The sequence below is a fragment of the Larus michahellis genome, chromosome 1 (assembly GCF_964199755.1).
Source record: "Larus michahellis chromosome 1, bLarMic1.1, whole genome shotgun sequence".
Classification (NCBI taxonomy): Eukaryota; Metazoa; Chordata; class Aves; order Charadriiformes; family Laridae; genus Larus; species Larus michahellis.
In genome coordinates, this window is record NC_133896.1 from 122,092,956 (window position 1) to 122,113,935 (window position 20,980).

At 47.2% G+C, this 20,980-nt stretch overlaps 1 protein-coding gene across 4 annotated transcripts in view; it reads right to left on the reverse strand.

Annotated features, from left to right (window-relative positions):
- RUNX1 (RUNX family transcription factor 1) overlaps nucleotides 1-19,496 on the reverse strand; it is a 176,088-nt gene extending 156,592 nt beyond the window's left edge. For 2 of the 4 annotated variants that reach the window (XM_074601680.1, XM_074601669.1), the window contains exons 1-2: nucleotides 18,395-19,496; nucleotides 18,092-18,205 (exon numbers count right to left, since the gene is read on the reverse strand). In XM_074601680.1, coding sequence (XP_074457781.1) covers nucleotides 18,092-18,146 — 55 coding nt within the window. In that variant the 5' untranslated portion in view covers nucleotides 18,147-18,205; nucleotides 18,395-19,496. Of the gene's footprint in view, nucleotides 1-18,091 lie in introns of all 4 variants that reach the window. The other 2 variants (XM_074601707.1, XM_074601699.1) reach the window with 1 other exon arrangement.
- Between the last annotated feature and the right edge of the window lie 1,484 nt (nucleotides 19,497-20,980).

Consider the following 20,980-nt stretch of genomic DNA (forward strand, 5'->3'; position numbering starts at 1 on the left):
CAAAGAAAAATTGCAAGCATTCCCATGGTCCGGGCAGGGAGGAAGACAGGGGGTACGCAATCCTAGAAAACGTCGTACCAGATGGGAGGGAGAGGGGAAGCCACCAAAGAGCAGCACTGGCCACGAGGCCCCTACGGCGGGATAACAGAGCGGGTGATGGGGCAGGAGGTGGCCACGGAGTGGGACTTCTTGTGATGCCCCGACTGGGAGGAGCAGGAAAGGTCTTGCACTGGGAAGGCGCAGAGGGGAGAGGAGCCCTAGAAGGGCCTGAGGGATCGCAGTGTTTGGGCTAGAATGAGACAGGCTGCAACCAAAAAAAACCACAAACATTTGAGAGGTTTTGCTGCAGCTAGGAGAGAAGTGAAAGCATGGGTGGAGAGTAATTTGTGGAAAGCAAGGTGACTTCAGACAGCCTTGCCTTACAGAGGGCTCTCTAACTTCCTCCACACACTTGTGTGACTATGCTAGCTCTTGCCAAAACCATTTTTATCTTTTTGTTTCATTTCATGCTTCTCACAAACCAAGTTTCATCAGTACTGGTCCAGTAACCCCATTCCCTTCACCTATCTTTGATTTGGTTTCTTGGTTGTAAATTCTTCAGGGTGCTTTCCCATACATTTGTACGGCTCCTAGCACAGCATTGGAACGCATTAGGAAAAAGAAAGAGAGCAAAGTCACAGGGAAAACCATGAAACTCAAAAGCTAGTGGTTTTGGCAGCATTTGAAATTAAAATGCCGTCCACATTTTTATTATTACTATTATTCTTTTATAAGAACAAAGTGAATCAACACTTTATTGAAGCAATTTTCCAACGTATTTTTTCCTGAAAAATTAATTCCTTACCAGAAGCCCATCTTTTAGCAAAGGAAAAAAATAAATATCAGGACTATGTAACTGATGCCAATAAGAATTCTGGTCAAGCTGCTTGACCAAGCATGTCCTGAGATACCTTTCCGAAGAAAGAGCCCTCTGACAACATCGTTGAAGAAAAAATAACATTCTTGGTTGAAGAAAGAAAATGCTTTTTCTGCTAGTCCCAGCATTCTGGTCAGAGAGAAAGAATGGAAAGCCGTTTATGTTAACACATGGCTGAACCTTACAGTGAGGTGTTCAAAACCGAGTAAACCTAAGTCACGGGAAGCCCGGTGAACGTGTCGTCTTTCCGCAAAGGGAGATGCATGTGTCCAACAATTTTGTAGCCTGTATAGCTGCGAGCTTGAGCTTTCGAACCCTCACACGTGTGCCTGGCTTTGAAGAGGCGGGTAGCATCATTTACGTAGCTGTACACGGAGCCAGGGCTCCTCATGCTGCAAAGAGAAACCACACACGCACAGGCATGCACACACTTCACCACCGCAAGAGGGTTCCCACCAGACCCAAGGGAGCCGGCGATGGTCACGGCAATAGAGTCGTGCACAGTGGCAGAACCGGGGTCTAAGTCTGCACTGCGCTGAGGTTTAAACACAGATCTATTTGCCTGATCGCAGGCGGCCTCTGAGCCCGAAAATGCTTTTCCCTTTGCGTTACCAGTTCTGGTCTCCTCCGGACCTGGGGTTAAACGAAGCCTCGTTAAAGTGCTCTGAAGTCTGAGGCGGAGGAGCACCGGCAGGGAGGCAGGCGTGGGTGCGAACTCACAAAGCCCCACGCTGCCGGCAGGTACACGCTGTTAAGAAGACTTATTTGCAGCCGCCTCCTTGAACGCCGGGGCCCTGATCCCCCCTGCTCAGCCCTCGGCGGGAGCCCCCGGCCTTCCGCCGCTTATAGCAAGGGGAGGGCCCCTTCGAGAAACCAGCCGGTAACTGAAAAAATGCGGCAGAACTCAACAGCGAGCAACGGCGGCGGGGGGCGGGGGGGGGACCCAAAAGAAGCGCGAAACAGGAAAGCGCCGTCGAGGCTCACGCCATTCCACACCCCCCCCCCCCCCGCACCCCCCCGCCGTCGTGAGGCAGGGACGGAACTGCTGCAGCAGCGGCGCAGGGCTCGTTATCAGCCCCGCGCAGGGCCTGCGGTTTGCTCGCTCGCGCAACCCTTCTGCAACTGTCACTTGTTTTTCAACAAACAGGATGCCTCCGCTCAGGGCCGACAGCTTCCCCGTAACGCCGGGGCGAGGGGCGGTGGTGGGTCCCTCTCTCTACAACCCCTCTCCCCACCCCCCCCCCCGCCTCAAACCCCGCGGAGGGGGGTTTCAGGTGCACCCCGGGCAGGGCACCGAGGAGGGGACAGACCTATCTCCTTCCTGCAGCTCTCCCCTGATGAGCAAAACAAGAAGCGTGCGGTACAGGCCGGGCCGCGTCGGAGGGGAAAGGCTGAGCTTCCATCTTGCTCGCTTTTTGAGTTATTCCACCTAAAAGCAGTTACTAAGGAAGTACGCTGCGCTACGCTTAGGCACCAAGGGCGCACCCAAGCTGCTCAGCTCCTCTCCGGTCTGTGTGGCAGCCGCTGATGTCCCACGGCACGATGGCCAGCAGGGATGCGGATGGCGCGATTTCTTTGCTGTGCTGTCCCCCTGCACCAGGCAGGACTGGCTGAATGGAGATGTGGCCCGAGGAGGCAAAGGAGCCACGGCCCTCGCAGCCAGCAGCACCAGAGCCTGTGGCAGAACCAGGGCTCCCGTCGCCGCCGCTGAGCAGCTCCTACTGCCCGTTTTCACCCCAGTGTTAGCAAAAACCCTGCCCCAAGCTTCACTGCTCAGGCTCCTCAAGAAGCACATTCTGTTTTTCAAGGTGGTTTGGGCTACCTTATAGAGAAGCCCGCTGTCTCTGCAAACCAGCAAGGTACCAGCCTGGGTTTCTACTCAGAAGTTAGATATGGGGAAAGCAAAACACGCTCTGCCCCTGGTCTGATAAATGCCTGGCCAAAGGTTAGCCTCTGTTGGCAGAGGTGGAGCCCGTGCCAACGGCAGCGCGGGCTGTGCAGCAGAGCTGCAGCAGGGCTCTCTAACCCGCAAGCTTTCCTGGCACAGCCCAGTGCTGCGGCAGATCAACACTAGAGAAATCAGAAAAAAAAAATATAGCTCTAGAATTAAATTTTCAGAAAAAAATAAGCTTTCCTTTGGAAATATTTTCTGCAAGAAAAGAAGAAACACTTCTAAATGGCTGTGTAGTTTCTTCACACATCTCTCTGTCCTGCAACACCAACCTCCAGCTTTGTTGGACCCTGGGAGGTTTTTAGGGAGTCTCCAAGCAGTGATGTTTCCAGCTGGGTTGGTAGGACTCAACTGTACCCTACTCCCTACCCTCTCCCTGCCCATGGCCTGTCCCCCCTGCTCTGCTGGCACAGGGAGGTGCAAAGCATCACCTACTGCCAAGGTGGTGCTAAGCCAGGATGGAGAAAAAACCCAGTGCTCCGCTTCTCCTGGATCTGAAATTCTAATGAGCTGAACGAGTCTTGTATCACAAACTGATTGTCAGCTAGTTTTATTTCTTCTCCTGTTCCCATGTTGTCCACAAACAGCTCATAATATTTTCAAGTTCGCCTGCTGCTCAGAAGTAATTGGAAAACATTTTTTCCTGGATTTTCTTTATGGTTTGCTATTTGAACTGGATTGCCCAGTTGCAGCTCTGGATGTACACTATCTGAGCCCTGAAATAACGAATAATGCTAAGGTAACTTTCTGATGAAAACATCAACTTCATCAGATTTGAAATTCAAAGTAAACAAGAGATCATTTTGCAGATAGTTGGCTCAGAACTGTAAGGCAAAAAAATTGAGGTTCTGTTTCCACTTCTTGCTCCCACGGACTTCTGATATGACCACTCTTCCCTGGTTCTTCATCCATGAAGATGAGGAACATGCTATTCCCAGAGTAGTTTAAGCAGCTTCTGAATATATTTGACTATCTTTGTGTATCACTTTGGCCCAGCGCACACCAAACTGAAATGCAAAGCTCCTTTATCAGCCTGCTTTTCTGTGGAGGCAGTGCTTGTTTGAGCGCTCCCATCCTCTCTGTACTTCCCCTGGCTTTTCTGGTTTGTGGGACAACTTTAACTAAGTTTGATAGAGCAGAAGTGGTCTTAAGTTGCTATGGCATTCACAAAACATGTCAGTAGCAGGGAGGCTCTGTCAGTGCTCCCAGCTGAAGGGTGCCCAAGAGAGATTTTAGAGATTCCTCAGGAAGAGAAAAACCTTCAATCAGATTAAAGCCTTATCGGTTGTTAGAGAATGCAGCCACAAGACCCATGTCTGTAGGAAATCAGCCTTCATCAGTTCTCCCTAGAGCAGCATGTCTTGTCTTTTTAAATGCGTCAAACTAGAGTTGCCATGAATTCAGAATGCGCACTGCTTCTGTCTGAAATTTTACCATAAGCCCAACATTTCCATGGAGAAGATTTTTAGTGGTTTTGCATGCTTTCAATAAACAACCCAAATTAGCTTTTTGAAATTTCCCAGTGAAGCAAGGCTTACCCAGAAAAGAAGACGAAAAATTCTCATGAGAAGTTTTCCTACAGCCCCAGTAGCATGAGAGCTTTTCACCACACTACACTGGTTGTGGGGAAGGCCCACATTAAGAACACGATGAGAGCATTTGGATTTAATAGAGTTAATATACACCAAATAATTACCCATAGCACTTGAGACAGATCTCAATCTATCCCTATCCTACATGCTTCCCCAACTATTCCTTAAAAACATGACAAGAACATTTATGATGTCACTGATCACATCATTAGCATCCGCTGTGGCTTGAGACAGGTCTTGGTACACTCCAGTTCCAAATAGCAACACTAAAAAAGGCTCATATTAGCATACTAAAGTTGGATGGGGCCCAGTCACAGGAACACAGAGGTCCAACACTAAGTTTCACAAAGGAATTAACTACTAATGCTGCAAAGGCCTTCTGGTTTGGTGGGGGACATACCCTGTGCTGTGCTGATAGCTCTTGCAGAATGCAAGCCGGCATGATTAGTATTATTTATTAATTGTAAGGCACACTGAAAGGTAATGCCACGGTAGGATTAAAAAAGAAAAAAAATAATACCGCAGGTATAATCTTTAGTACTTGAACCAACCCTTGAGCTTAATATCCTCATCACTTTTTATCTACCACATCATAACTTGCATCAGAACTCTGACACAAGCTGTCTACCCAGTTTCACATCTATTAGTGTATGCTACATGTGAAAACGTAAGAGGCTAGGAAACTAGTCTAGAAATACTTCTCTTTTTCCTACCTCTGTTCTTCCTCCTACACCCAGCACACACCTCCTTTGAGCTTTGCATTGATTTCATTGCATTACCAAAATTAAACTAACAGGCTGAGTCTCGTGCAGAAGCCTTCTAGGAGAGGCTGGGAAAAGGAAAGCGAGAATTCACAGAAACACACATCTGTTCATCCTGTGGCATCCTATGCACAGTCTGCTAAACTTGAGGTTTTGGAAAAAAAATCAGAAACCTTGTAGGTGTATTCACCACTTACATAGAAAGGACCAAATACACAACCTGTTGTCTCAGGACTATCTGCAAGCTTAGAAATTAAAGAGTAGAGCTGCATCCCAGCACCACAAGAAGCCAGTCCTTCCACCCCTTTCTGCCTTTCTGTATCAACTGGAAAGGGATGAGGCTGCAGACATGACAGTCAAAGGGGGCCGGTACCAGGTGTTAGGCACAGAAGCACGGTTTCTTTTGGCCACCTGTATGCATCTAATTCTAACCAAAGTGGGAAGATACCAGTGAAGAAAAGGTCGATAATTTAATAAGCTGGCAGGATGATGTTATGAACAACGGAGGACTTAGTTCAAACACCGAGCTTCTAAAAAAGCCCGAACAAATGCCAGTGGATTATTCTCAGAGTGCAACCTGTGGGAGTTGCCTATATTGCATTACTCCGGCTCTGGCTGGCTGGCAAAGGCAGCTCCAAGCACCTGTGTCTCAAATGTCAGCAGCTGGGGCTGATGTCTCCCTCACCCACCGATCCCCCCCAGTCACGTATGGAGCATGCCCTATTCAAGCTGGAAAACGCAGTACCCAGTGAAAATAGTACTATGTCCCAGAGGTTTGCTGAGGTAAAGTACCTTTGCTAATATGAAGGCTAAATCAGGCACGTTGCTTCTGCCACACAATAAAATACTTCTTCCCCTTCTTGCTCTCTTCCTGACTTCCTCACCCTCCCTTCTGCCCTGGGTTCTGGAAAGAAATGCTTGGTATGGATTTTTTTCATGCAGCCAAATATACGATCCACTTTTTTTTTTTTCTCCCCCTTCATTCTGTGATAACTGAAGGCATTTTGGTCTCCAGATGCAGAAATGAAAACTATCAGCAAAATTAGCAATGTAAGTCATACACTCGAAATGTTTGGGTTAATTTGTTCGCGGCAAATGTTGCTCACAGCAGCACTTTATAAAAACCTCAATGACAAGGTAGTTTGTTTTCTCACCAAGGTAAAATAAGTGAGGGAAACTTTGCTACAGCTAATTATCTCCTAAAATAGGACAGCTAATGTTTTTATACAGGTTATTTTTCAAATTCTGATTTCAATCTCTCTTTGAACTGCAGTTTCAAATAAGGGATGCCTTAATGTTGCTTGTGTTTCCTGCAGAAAAAAAATTCCAACAAGAACTTGCAAGAAAAGGGGCTGAGATGTTAGCAAGTGAGGGATTTCAGACAGAAAGGAATTCGGGGAACAGTGAAAAGATTTTCTTTGAAAAACCAAGTTGGAATCTCACAACAAATTTCTGTTAAATCATGTTTTGGATGTTTTTTTTTTTTACCAAGACGGCTGTGTGAACAAGTTGTATTAGCCTGAGCCTTCAGAGGAGGCTACAGTTTTAGGCAGGCATGCTCAATGACTGGCTTAAGTCGTGCACATGGGAGAAAATCTACTGAGCTGGTACCTCGTGTTGCCTTGGTTTGCTGTGCATGCTGCTCGGTCGGCAGCTGCGCAACTCCTGCAGGGAAGTCTCTCCTGTGGGGACTGCGGGGATTTGTTCACGACCAGGATTTGTTTGTGAACAAGCTGGAGACTGAGCAGCACTTGCTGAAGAAATTATCAAAGAATGAATGAGAGCATGTCTGACAGGGAGAGAATAACTCAGAAGCTGAAAATGAAAACCATGTTGAAAAACTGTTTACTGAGAAAGATCTTTTCTCCTCCCTCTACTTGCTTTAGCTGGCCCAGGGTCGTGAAGCCAAACCCCGCTGCTGCTGTGAAGGAGCTCCTATATTTACCCATAGGTATTGTGGAGCAAACCGTGGGATTTTGCTCTTGCTTCTGAGCAGAGCGGAGGACGGGTGGAGATACCCGGTGGGGAAGCCACCTCCCAGCTCTATGGCAGGATGCCCAGACCCCAGGCAGGGGGCAGGGACAGCCCTGGCTCCCTGATGCCCTTTGCAAGGACTGTATGAAAGCTGCGGGCAGACCAAGGGTGCTCTCTTTGTCCAGCCACTGCCCTGAGCTTGTACGACACCGTTTAATCCCCTCAGACACAGCGGGGATCTGTTGTATTTCCTAATCCCTCGGGCTCGCATGGGCTTTTCTGAAGGCTGAAAGGGGAGATGAGACAGCCTGAAAAACCTCCAACCGCTTCTGTTTGAATAGCGCTTTTGATCTCCAACTGGTGCGGTTTAGTCAAAGCAGCAACACACCAAAACCTGGAGGACGCGGGTCTGGGGAGCTGCTTTGCCGATCTCCGCTTGGGCTGGGGATGTGCCCGGGGCACAGAGGTGTTAGAGGGAAGGGGAGGAGCGGGAGGGGGCTACCCTAATGAGCCTGTGAAAAGGAGCTGGCCCATCAGCAGGATGCTGGAAATGTGATCTCTAATTTGTACGGTGCCATTTTTTATTCAGCAGCTCTTGTGAGTATGGCGAAACAGGGCAGAAAGGTCCGGGACACCACTTCAAAGAAAAGGCAGGTTGCCACGCAGAAGGAGACCCAGCCCCAACCCTCCATATTTCATGTGTGCGAGGGTGTAAGGACAGCCTTGTGAAAAGGGACCACTGACCTAGGCTGTCAGCAGTGTGACCTCGGGTTGTTAGCACCTTTATTGGGAGGAGAACAGCCATCACAGGTTTAATCCAATGTCCAAGGACGTCAGCCAGGTCTTTCCACGGGTTTCGTTGGCTCTTGGATCAGGTGCCATGTACACAAAATACTGGGCAGCTTTGATTGCCCCAGGAAAATGTGAACCTTGTCCTTGTATAGACATCTGTCTAATGACATAAATTCACCCCACAGGGGAGCCATAAATCCCTCTTCATGTTGGTACATGTCTAGTTATAGCAGCGCACTCTCCCAAATGGGAATGGACTTCTATAGGTATAAAAGTGTTCATACTGGTAAAGATCATTCCTCTGAAGTACAGGAAAGAACCTTTTTAGGACTAATGTAGCTTTTCTGCTGCATAGTGTAAAATACATGTGCCTAAAACCATCAGTACAAAATAATATCACTTCTCAAAAGTAGTACTCAAAGTTGTTTGGACTGTGTATGAAACCATAAAAAAATGGCTATTTGCATTGTCATCCCTATTAGGAGAAAAAAACCCCACAAAAATAAAAGTTCTGATTGTTACACTAAAATTCAAGTGGTTCACCACTTTTGAACTCAAGAAGTTTATCCTATCACTTTTTACCTAGGCAGCCATTCACAATATTTAGTTTCCACAATAGCCCAACATACTGTGCTTGAGACACTCCATTTCATTTAGAAAAGCAAATAATTTTCTCCCATGCAGTGAGGTACAGCCAGAATAAGTTCCTGTTCATATACGAGATCTGAATCTTAGTTTCAATACACAAATTATTTTATGCTTAGTGTAAAAGATGAGTGGGTGTTTAGCACCATATATTATCTCTTTTTACAGTCTTGGTGCAGAAGCTAGAGAGAATCATTGCAGAGACTAAGGTGTCTTTTTGCCTTTCAGAGGTGGCCATCTCTCCAGGCTGTGTTAGTGGAAGTCCTTAGAAGGCACGTGGGGGACAAACCACATGGCGACTCCCTGTACTGTCCTTTCTCTAGTGAGAGGGCAACCTACCTGATGAGTCTCCAGGCTCACCCCATTTCCCTAGCTGGGGTCATAAGCACAATGCTTTCCACATGTTATCTGCCCCCCAACCTTGGGTTCAGATGAAATGGTGGCAACAAAACAGGAATCAGGTTGTCGTAGAAGCGTGCTTAGTGATCTGGTGGACTTGGGTCTGCTTAGGACCCCACATGAAGTAACTTCCGCAGCTCCCTGTCCCATAGTCCACAGAGGTGCGACACACAAAGTGGTACTGAATTTCTTTGGAAAGCATTTGGACAATGCATATAGGAGCAATTAAACCACTCTATATTGCAGTAACTGATTTGCTGACCGCTGTGCAAATGGAGTTAATGAGGTCTTGAGCATATCTTCCAGATATGAATTCTGTTACACCCAACCTATGCAAAACCCAAAGCTCATTTACGTATAGGTCCTGAAAAACAGAAGCATTTTACAGAAGTCTGATATTATCTAGTAACTGTATAGTAACTTCCTATATAGTGGGCATAGCACGTAGTCTCATATCAGTATCCCGCCCAGGATGATATGTAACACGTACAGATGGTCAGCAGCCATGGCAGCCTTGCCATGTGGAGACTGACCACACAGATGAGGCCTCCTCCTTTCCTCCTCATTGCCCCTTACTTGGAAAACACTTTCAGGGTTGCTTTCCAAAGCTGTGGTTGCACTCACAGAAGTCCTGTCCCTCTCTGTCCTGTATAAGACCAGGACACGGTACATGCTGCGCCGGCCCTGGAAACATTCCAGGTCAGGTTGGGTGGGGCTCTGAGCATCCTGATCTAGTTGAAGATGTCCCTGCTCATTGCAGGGGGACTAAAAGGTCCCTTCCAACCCAAACTATTCCGTGATTCTATGCTGAGTATTTCTTTCAGAGACTCTCCTCACTGCGCAGTGAGGAAATACACCTCCCCTGTCTGCTGGGTGAGGTGTACACCCTTGATGTACAAGCTAAGTACAAACCAACAGCTACCAACCAGAGAAAAAATCCCAGACAACTCCAAGCTCCCTCTACAACTGTGCATAATATGACATAAATAGTGTTCCACACCAGTATTTCCTAGGTAAGAGACAAAAAATTTCATTCTCAAGCAATAGTTCTGCCACTTGGGGTCACATGAATTAGACTTGGACCTGAATGCTGCATTTCTTTCAGCCTTCATGTCAATACTGGCATTCGGAGTTCACCTCCGTCTTATTCACAACTTCATCTCCATGTTTTTCTCACAGGTTTCTTTATTCTTAAAGAACAGCCCCAGCCCCACTGCATTCGATGGCCATTTTGTCCCTGACTGGGTGAAGACAGGATATTATCCCTAAGAATTGGCTCTGGGGAGTGCTTTCTGCTTCTGGTCATGGCTACAGAGAAAAGGGGAAGCGTGCTTGCAGGCATGTGGGCGTAAAGCAGTGCTAACTTAAATCTACTCAGCTCGAATAATAACAGTAGTGAAAACCCAGAGGTACGTCTGCCGCCCCCGCTCACCACCACCATGGTGTGTACCGACGTCTCCCAGGGGCTGGCTGGCGGTGACTTACGCCCAGGCGGTTGCATCTGTCTGTGTTATCCCATGCTAGACACATGAAAGCTTTCATTCTGCTGTGCCAGCTTGCCTTCCACTACCCTTTGATACTGCGGCGAGTGTAAATAGAGGGAGACCTGAGCGCTGGCAGGCAGGGAGGCTGGGCTGCCCACTGCGGAGGCTGGGACACCCCACTCTCGGCCCCAGCTCAGCACGCTCACACCTCTTGCCTTCGCCAAAGCAGGCAACTTCAGCAACGCTTATGGAGCTCGGTATCCTTCGCTGCTTGGTCAAGGCTCCTGTACATGCCTCGATACCTCCAAGGCACGCGTCTGGCCGGCATGGCACAGGTGTATGCCATAAAACTGGCTAGAAAATGGGCTTATGAGAGATGCAGGCAGGGCTGGGGCTAAGAAGGTGGAAGAAATTTGTCACAAAGGAAACAGATGCTCGGCCCCGCGCTGTGCTGCATCACTCCGAACATGCAAGGTATTTTGCAAACAGTCATCCTTTTCTTTTAAAGGCAACAAAAAGCAAAAAGGCACTTGAAGGGCTGGGTCAATGCCTTCTGAGGTTGCTGATTTGATGAGGAACACAGAGCTTGCCCTACGTACAGCCGAGTGAAATTTTTATAGCAAATCACATAAAACATGACAGGTTTCAAGTTTCTTCGCACTGCATTCATGGAAAGATTTGTAAAAGAGGTAAGCCTTACAACTTACAGTCAAAACCCTACCTAAGGGCAGTTTCTGAGCGCATCTTAAAATCACAGCTTCAGCATGAAACCAGACAACAGAAAACACACTGCAAGATAAAATACTCAGAAGGCAAAAGAAAAAGCCCCAAGCCCCTCACTCGGACTGGTTCATTCCAGTGAACCCAAACCTGCTTTTGGGTTCACTGGAATCAGAAATGCAAAACAAAAAAGCACAGGCTGAAAAAAAAACCCCAAGTAGATCAAAGCCGGAGAAAATGTTCTCACAGATCTTTGTGAAGTGAAACTACCCAATTTCACAAAGTTTCACTTGCAAGCAGAAGTGGTGAGCCCTGCGGACAGTATTAAGGATGAATTGGAAACTCTACCAGGTAGCAGCTAACGTCACTCTCTGCTTCCCTTCTTTCACAGTCAGTTCTTCTATGTCCTTTTTTTTCCCCCTATTTCAATTGTCTGAATACATCTTTACAGGAATTCAATGTTTTGGACTAAAATGTATCTTGGTCATAAGCCCAGGCCTTACTTTGCTGGGAGCCAAATGGAAGAAAAAGTATTTCTTTTGAAAACTGATTACATTGGGAATCTGTATATTTAAATCTCTAGCCTTATTTCCTTTGGCAGCAAGATTGATGTGTCTTGCGTGCAGTACCACTGTGCATATGCTGGTGCATGCATGGACTTCACCAACGTCCTGTAGACATTTGTAGGTGCTCTGCTGCTCCAAACGCCACCCCTGTTGTCACCCTGTACAGTTCATCACTGCAGTTCAGAGAGCAGATATCCCTACTACTCATCAACTCTTTGGGAAGCTGACTCAAGTCTATACAAATATTATCCACTCTCTTAAAACGACTGGAGAGGTAATGAAGGCAGTGTAATGTTTTCTTGTCCTTCTCTCAGACCAGTGATTCACCTAGCCAGTGGCCTGTCTCTCTCTGTGGCCGGTACCAGATGTCTTGGAGGAAGCCACAATTCATTTTGCAGATGACAGACCTGCTTACATGGGAAGCTTTCTTTCCAAGCTTTAACAGAGATCGGTTTGTGCTCTGAAATGCAGCAGTGAGAAATGATGGGAGAACTTAACCCTTCCAAAGCTTATTTTTTCTTTACCTGGCTGGTACCTATTAAGAAACTGTTTACGATATACAGACACAGCTGTTTTGTGGATCCTGCTAAACTCTTGGTTTCAATGGTATTTTATGGTAATGAGTTCTAGGCTGTGATCACCCACTGTTTAAAAAAATTTCCACCATATCTTGCCCCACTGACCAAGCACAGAGAAAGGAGCAGGAGTGAGTGAGTGAGCTGACAATCTGAGCTGTTTTATGAAAAAACAAACAAAACAGGAACCACAAGCAAATAAATAAAAATTGAAAAAAAAGTCTGAGCAAACACATCATAGAATCATGGAATTGCCTAGGTTGGAAGGGACTTTTCAGATCATCTAGTCCAACCATCAACGTAACTCTGACAAAAACCATCACTAAACCATATCTCTAAGCACTATGTTTATCCATCTTTTAAACACCTTCAGGGATGGAGGCAGCCTCGTATATGCAAACCATTGCCCCACGCGTGCAGGAGGAAGACAGGTTTCCCTCTCTTGTCACAGGGGTGAGTAACCTCCAATTATCACTTTGTGAGGCGTTGCAGCCAGCAGCTTCTGCAGAGCACCAGCCCACCCTGAATTTTTCCTGCTGGTGGCGTTCCCCCTTAGCTCCCGAGCCCGCTCTGCATTTCCTCCTTGCTCTCCACAACAGCTCAAGGGGGCTTGAGGCTAACATCCCTGCACGGCTCTCCAGGCACTGCTTTGGAGGCACAGCAGAGACCGCTGGGACCCAGCGAGTCCCCTCTGCGTGCGGTGGGGTGTCAAAGTCAGGCGAGCTTCTCCTGTTGGTTGAACAACCTCACAGTTTTATAGAGAAATGTCTTCACTGTTTCCTTAGGATTGCTTCTGCTTAGCTTTTAAAAGCAAGTATGTCTATTTCTAGATCCAAGAACAGTAATTTCTTTACCACTCTTGGTTTAGGTATAGACTCTCCCTTCCCAAATAACAGGATGATGCAGATACTCATTCTGTGTTCTGAAGTAAAATTCCTAAGGAGTTCATAAAATACTGTCATAAAGTTGCCAATATCACTGGCCTTCATATGCATTTAAAGATAAGCAGGCTGTTCTTTTTTGGGGTCATGCCTTAGCAGTCAAACTAAACCATGATTATCTTCTAGTCATGAAAACAATGCAGTTTATTTTCTTTTTATATTGCATACACTGGCAGTGTGGGGAAGATACTTTTATTTCCCACCAGAGAGCTACCTCAGAGCTGGAATTTGGCTCTCGCACTAAAACACAGTCCAAGGCAGAGCTGCCATCCAACAATCCCTTATTAATGGCCACATGATAAAGGGCAAGCCAGCCTGGGGGATCTGCACGCCACCCACAACCCTAAGTCCTTGCTAAGACTGTCACCACAACGCATCGCTATGTTGAGTGTGACTGGTTAAACGCTCAGTCTAATATTTTGGCCTGGGATAAAATCTCTTGATCTTAGCAAAGCAGTGTATTCATCTCTGTCAGATCCTTTACCCCTTGCTACACGGGAATTCCTGTGTTCCGGTCTCACAATGTTTCTCAAGGCTTTTAAATGAAAAAAGGCTCAAACAGAGAGAAGGCTGTCTAAATCAGACATTGTGCAAGTTTTTTCTTCCAGTAAGCCAAGGTTTTTATGAGCTTTAGTTCAATTTCCTATTCACAAGATGCTGTTAGTATTTTATAATGCTGACACAAATTAACTCTTTGTTACAGTTCAGGCAGTCTGCAAAAGTGCTGGAAACCTTTCTCTCTACCCTACAGCGCAGTTTATGCTGTTGTGAAAAGACAGGACTCTTCCGCTGGGCGAGTGAATGAAAATGCGTGGCAGTGTTGGGTACCGTGCGTCTCCCAGAGACACGCGTCTTTGGCAGTTTACGTCTAGTATATGACCACTTCTGCTAATGTCACCAATTCTACAGGGCTGAAATCATTATCAGCTTGCTACCCTGCTCCTCACGCAGCACCCTCTGCAGACACACATTTAGTCCTAAGGAGGTCTCGTACGCTCACAGTGTGAGACTGCAGATGTAGCCTTGGGTAGCTGGGAGCCTCCGATCACCTCCCCCCTCTGCTCACATACAGCACCAGGGACTTTAGGAGTCTGCCAATGTAAATTGCATCACAAGGCAAGTCAAAGCTACTAACTTGCTACTAACTATAGCTACTGTAGCTACTAACTGTAGGGGTCTGCGGGTCCAGGCAGGCTGCAGTTTTATTTAGCACTTGCGAAGGAAGAAACCCACAACGGCTGGGCATTACTAGACGTATTAGAACTAAGAAGAAAGTAAGCACAGTGTATTCTTCCGTGTTGTAAAAATGCTCTGCTGCAGTTCATTTCCATTTGATAAGAAACCAACAAAATGTTGCACCACAAGTCTTCATTGCCTTGATTAATTAATTAAAAAAATACAACAAAGGCAAAACCAGGAGCGACCTTCTTTGCTCTGAAATAATTAAACTGAAATAATTAGACCTTGCAGCAAAAGGAAAAATGAGGAAAAAGTGCCCTCCTGGAAAATATTATGCTCCATGCTATTTAGAGCCCCATAATAACCCTGAAAAAAGATTAGTTACTCTGTCTTCCTTTGCAGACAAAATATTAAGAAACCTTACAGGACAGACTAATACCCTCAAGAAGTTAAAAGAAGTTATGGGGTGGGGTGATATCATGTAATTATCTAGGCATCCTTTAAAAACTATACATGCAGTCTTTAACACAAGACTCTCCAACAGGTTTCGTTTTGGTCTCCCTGCCCAAAAGACATCACCGTGTTGACCCAGCCAATACACACGAATCTGCGTTGAACCCTCAATAAAACCAGCGAATCCATGTATATAATATGAATCTTGCTAGAATAGAAGTTTAAACTACAGCCTTGCTGATGCAGTCCTAGATTGTGGAGCGACGTTTTTCTGCGGGTTGCACTGCAGCAAGACACCTTGTAGTCCTAACACCAAACCCAGACCATAAACTGAAAGAGGCCATTAGGAAAATGAGGCCGTCACTAAAAGCAGAGCCGGTGAAACATTTGAATGTGTTCGGCACGCAGAGCACGCCACTGGGAGGTTTCAGTATAATCCTCATTTCTTTACCTAGTGGCAGAAGCGAGGACCTGGTGTGGTGTGATAGAAAAAGGGCCATATCCTTTGTGGTGTACCACATTCAATTAATATGTCAGGCTTTCTACGTCTGTCACTGCTCACAGGGGCTGGAACAATGGTTCTGCTTCCCCACTCCCCTCTTTTTTTCCCAATTTTCACATAGTATCAGGCTAAAAAAGAGTTATGGATTTCCTTCTCAGTGAACTGCAGGGACTGATAAAGTGAAATCCATGGCGGAAAACAACTTGTTATTTTTCCCTTTACCTCACGATTTCAGTTAAGAGAGAAAGTGCAATAAATTTTGGCGGGAAAAAAAGAAAAGAGACGGTTTTGGACATTTCGAATGACTGGTCTATGTAAACACTATTGAGAAATAGGGGTGAGAACAACCGACCCTGGGGATGATTATTTTTCTTGCTCGGAGGCCCAAACGTTACTTTTGCTGCGCCCAGCATTTTGAAATTGTGCGAAGTTCATTTGAGTAAAAGGAAGGAACAAAAAGGGAACTGCTGGAAAACCGGCACAGCCTTCCACATTCAAACACGATATTCTTTCGCAACGATGAAACATTTGCTTTATAACTCAACCGAAGCCCCGTTGCCCAAGCTTTTCTAGCACTGTACAGCGGGAGTTTGATCCTGCCTACCAGGATCTGCACCTGGATTGACAAAACTGGATTTTTTAAGGTATCTAGCATAAGACTTCTAGCCTAGCAAGACTTCTAGCAGTCTATGAAGAAACACAAAATACTGGTACTATAATAATGTTAACAACTATAATGACAACTGTAATAAGGAGGAGGAGAAAACCCACTCCGGAGCGTTGAGCTAAATCACTTGCTGCATTAACCAGCTTTAATGGGACTCCACCTTTTCTGGACAAATCGGTCCTTGGTCTCCAACTGGCTGCTCTCAGGCTCTCTGGGCTCCTGCCTGCGATACGGCCTCTGCCATCCCCAGCCCGTCCCGTGGGCTGGCTGTGTTCTGGCCCTGGCTGCAAGCACTGCCCCGTGAGGTTCACTCTGTTTTTTATTTTATCAGAAGCACAAAATTTCCTCAATAAGTCTTCCTGCACTACAGATTAAACAGTAAACAGTTGGGTGAGCTAAAAAAAAAAAGAAAAAAAAAAAGAAAAAAAAAAGTCTGACGAAATGCAGGAAGATCCTTCTTGTTGTTCTAGCAGTATTGCTTCCTTTGCTTGGTAGGGGTGCTGAGGAAATGTCAGATGTGAGCGCCGCAGAGCAGTGTGCCGCTTCTTGCTCTCCCTTCAGCATCTCCCCTGCCCAGGCTGGAAGATGCTGCGAGCCCCAGCGACTCGGGCAGCTGGCTGCCATTCCGCTCTCCCTCGCAGTGGCAGGAAAGACAGACGTAGAAAAACTTCTGACACACGGGGAAGCGGGGGGGAAAAAAAGAACTGAAGGAAGGTGGGAGAGCTGGCTAGCGTTTCGGCAGGCTGCCCTCTGCCCGCATCCCACCCGAGCGAGCGCTGGTCGGCAGGAGCGGCAGGGTGCCGGCGGAGCTGCTGCTTGTCGTGACACAGCAGCTGGGACGAGCCTTCCGCATTCCCCAGCCCCGCTTATTAATACGAATAACTCATGACTCACACCCACACCGCCAGCGAGGCCGGGAAACATGTAGTTTGCAACTATAAAGAGTTATGAAGTGCTGCACTTTGGCAGCGCCCCGGCCACGCTCGACGAGCGACGAGCTTTGTGAGCCTTGTCATCCGCAGGGGCACAGCCCTGCTGCAGAAAGGGCTTGAGCGGTCAGCGCGGAAAGGGGAAAAGTTCAGCTGTAGCATGAGCTATTTAGGAAGGTCGTTACGAGGAAGCGGACAAGTTTCTTGTGCCAGTCCCTGGCTTACTCGTATGAATAAGCCATGACTAAACCATTAGCTCCACGGGGGGTTGTGAGAACGTTAGAAGGAGCCTCTGAGTGCGCTTGGTCACTGGTCAAAAAAGACAGATTGCTGGGTGAAGCCCTTTGGTCCCCCTCTCTCAGCCTTTACAGGACTGCTTCATTTCTCTAAGGGTGGCTGCAGCCGACAACTCGCGGTCATCTGAGCCCTGCGTGGCATCAACAGAAACTCTGAGTTTATCCACACCGCTTCTTTTCACGAGCCACGTGAGTTGCAGCTAACTTTAAGCAGGTTTCTAAGCTTTTTCTGACTTCTCCCCAGTGAACGTGCCTTTACCCGGGCTGACGGTCTAGCGTAAGTGAGACAGCATCACGTTCTGCTGGCTGTACGCACCAGCTCACTCCCCGTGCTTCAGCCTGTAAGATGTGCCGTATGCTGTTGGCTGTCAGTTTTCATGGCAGTGGCTCAAAAAGTCATAATTCTGCCAAAAAGAATCAAAAGGGGCTTGTGCCACTGCTACTGTATCTGCAGTAATTCATGTGAGTTATTCTAGCCCACTTTGATTTATGAAGAGAAAATTCACAAGCATGCGATGGCTGTTTGAACAGCTTAAATGAGTCTTTGTTATAATCTCTTTAACGGACTGATAAGTAACGAGGTGGTATTCCTGCAAGCTCAGATATTAGCTCCGATGAGAGCACCTCAAAGAAAACTGAAGTGGGAAAAAGCATGTACTACAAGAATGTCCCCAGATACTCTCTAGACATGCATTTTCTTAAGTATGGGAAAGTAAAAAGTATATTTAGAAAGTCTGAATGGCACTTACCTCTCAAGAAGTGCTGGTAAGAAGGAAGTGACTCAAATATGCTGTTTGAAGCCATTGTTTCCTCTTTAAAACTCACTCTCTCTTTACAGTGAAGGAATATATGATTTCTTCTACCTTGGGGAGTGAAAAATGAAGCATGGTCATTGCTACCACCCTCCTCCCAGCCATCACGCTCCGTTTTATCCCGGTGCCTCAGGAGCAGCACAAAGCAGATTATAAGGTTCTTTTGCTAAAAGAACTCCGAAATTGTTTCTTAAAAAGAAAAAAAAAAATAGCGGATCGGTTGTGGTTGATGATGCTTACCACTCTACGAAACTCTGTGGTTTGCAGTCAAAACGATTCGCCCTGCCTGCTGACCAATATCCCGGACCCGCTCTTGTGTGACTGCCTCTGTACCCAACTTGTGGTTCTGTGGTTGTTTATGAGGCCCAAAGAAGTGTTTCACACAACCAAAATTACAAATTTAACTGTTCCCCTTTCCAGAACCTGCCTCCATTGGTCCCTTGGCATCACGTGACCTGAGTGATGTCGGCTTTCTTTTTTTTTTTTTCTTTTTTTTTTTTTTTAAACTTTCTGAAGTCATGCCCTACCCACTCCACCTGCCCTCCCCGGGGCTGCGCGAGGCAGCGATGGAGTCTGCTGAGGGAGGGAAAAGAAAAATGACTCACCGTCCCTGATGCTACAAATGGTCTTGCTGAGTTAGTTCGACTCCGCTTGTTTTGTTGTTTGTGGTTTTTGGAACTACTGATTATTTTGATAGAGATTTCATTGCTGCTTATTCAATAGTAATTCAAACCCGGGTATTAGTCTGCTGCTAAAGCAGGATGTGTAAGTCATCCTGTAAAACATTAGGAATCAGCTGTAGGAAAGACCACTGGCTGGGGAAAGGACACTGTAAAGAGTTTTTTCAAAAAAAAAGTAAAAAAAAAAAAACGAAACTGTCAGGGGAGACAAAAAAAGACCCAACATTATTTTGAACCTGTATGATGGCAGCCTCTAAGGAGTGCTTGAAGGTCACTAGTCTCTGAGCCCACAAGAAAGGTTTGTAAGTAAGTGACTTCCATAGGGTGGAATCCAGTAGTCCTTGTTTAGCACAATTCCTCTTCCTAGCAGATGGATCCCTACCCAAGAGAAAACCTGAGTAAAATCCTCAAGATTTAGCTTAGCATCTCTTGAGGTCATAACAAGTCTGTCCTCTCCAAAATTCTTCCCTTTCCTTCTCCCTCCCCAAAAGAATTAAAAAATAAAAAAGAAGGTCCTAAACCTAATAATCAGTTGGCAGGTCTGGCCCTGGCTCTGACAATGCAAAGAGGGGGAAAAAAAATCACTTACTACAGCACAAAGAAGTGGCTGCTGCGCCACCTTTTCTCTCCTTTTCCTCTCTTCTGAACAGTGGGCAGCAGCCCTTTCCCACCTCGCTGCAAACCAGAGGACGCCTCACACCTGCACAGCCTGGGGTTCAGCACGCTGAAACCCGTGAAACCTTTGCCAAGAAACCCGTGGCATTAAAAGGACTGCACCGGCAGCAGGGCTGAAGCAAAGCGAGAATTTTCTTTCCCCACACCCTCTGAGGGACCGCCACAGTGGAAGAGCTCCCCTGGAAGAAAAGCAAGAAGCCTTCGCAATATTATCAAAAATACTGGTAGGTGGAGCACAAAGACGTAGCAACACACGGTTCCTCCCGCAAGGAACTCGCAGTCAAACCCCCTGGCAGGCAGATACCGCTTGCGCAGACTGGTGCCAGACTTCTGTGGGGCTCTGCAGAAGCACCTCCCGCATTGAGGAGCAGGGATCCCCAGACAAAATTAGGTGCTTAATGCGTTTGGATTTTTTCTGCTTGTTGCAACTGGAAGTAGAATTCCTTTTGCTGAGACTGCCTGCATTGCTAGCACACATGCAATCGACTTGAGCATCCTGGCTTCTTTTTAGGGTTAGCGGGGAGCTGCGTGTGCGTGTGCGGTAAGCTTGCCTCAGAAAAATTCAATCTGCTGAAACAGAAGCCGCTCACGATACAAAAGGATGTGGCAATTCTAGCGACGCATATTACCTAGGGAATTGGGAAATTTTCCCAAATGAATTTCCAGAAAAAAACAGAGCAGTTCTGAGCAGCAAGAGCAGGAAGGTTAGGACACTTTGCTACTGTGCTCCGAGCCTGTCTCAACCCCCTGCTGCGCTTGAATCAGATCAGTAACTCAAAGCTTGGCTTTTTTGCTTACCGGCTCTTCCAGAGCCTACCGCAACCAGACCAACTTTTTGGCTGGTCTGGGTTAAACCTCTCCCCGCTCCCAGACCTGGACTCCTTCCACTCGCAAGTCAATAATTCAACAAGCATCCGCCGAAGACGAAACCTGGCAGCAACGCCGTCCCCCTTAGGGCACTTGCCTGGGAGGTGGGATGCTCCCAGGGGAACGACACACCTATGCCCTGCCCGGTCCCACCCTGAGGGGGAGGGATGCGTGTCCCCAGGTGGGATGCATGCCCCGGGGTGGGATGCATGCCCCGGGGCGGGCGCTGCGGGGCCGGGGCCGGCAGAGGGAGCTCGGGCCGGCGGGAGGAGCCCGCAGCCCAGGGAGCGGTTTTCCCGAAGAAGGGGAAAAAGCCCGAAGCCTGGAGTCTGAAGCGACCCGGCAACGTGGCGGAGCCACGAGTGGATGTTGACTCCAATTTTCCCTGGACTGCCTGTGCGGTTGGGTTGTGCCATACAGGGCGACGTGGCTGGAAGTCAAGCAACTGGCCGTACGTTCGGCCAGCACATAAGCAAATTTCGGCTTCACTTTCTCAAGGGTAACTGCCCCAGAAATCTAATTATACAAGTTTAACTCGTCCGGTCAGAGAGCAGAACCAGGACGTTATGGCACATTCACCTGAGTGTAAGCCAAGCACCCAAAT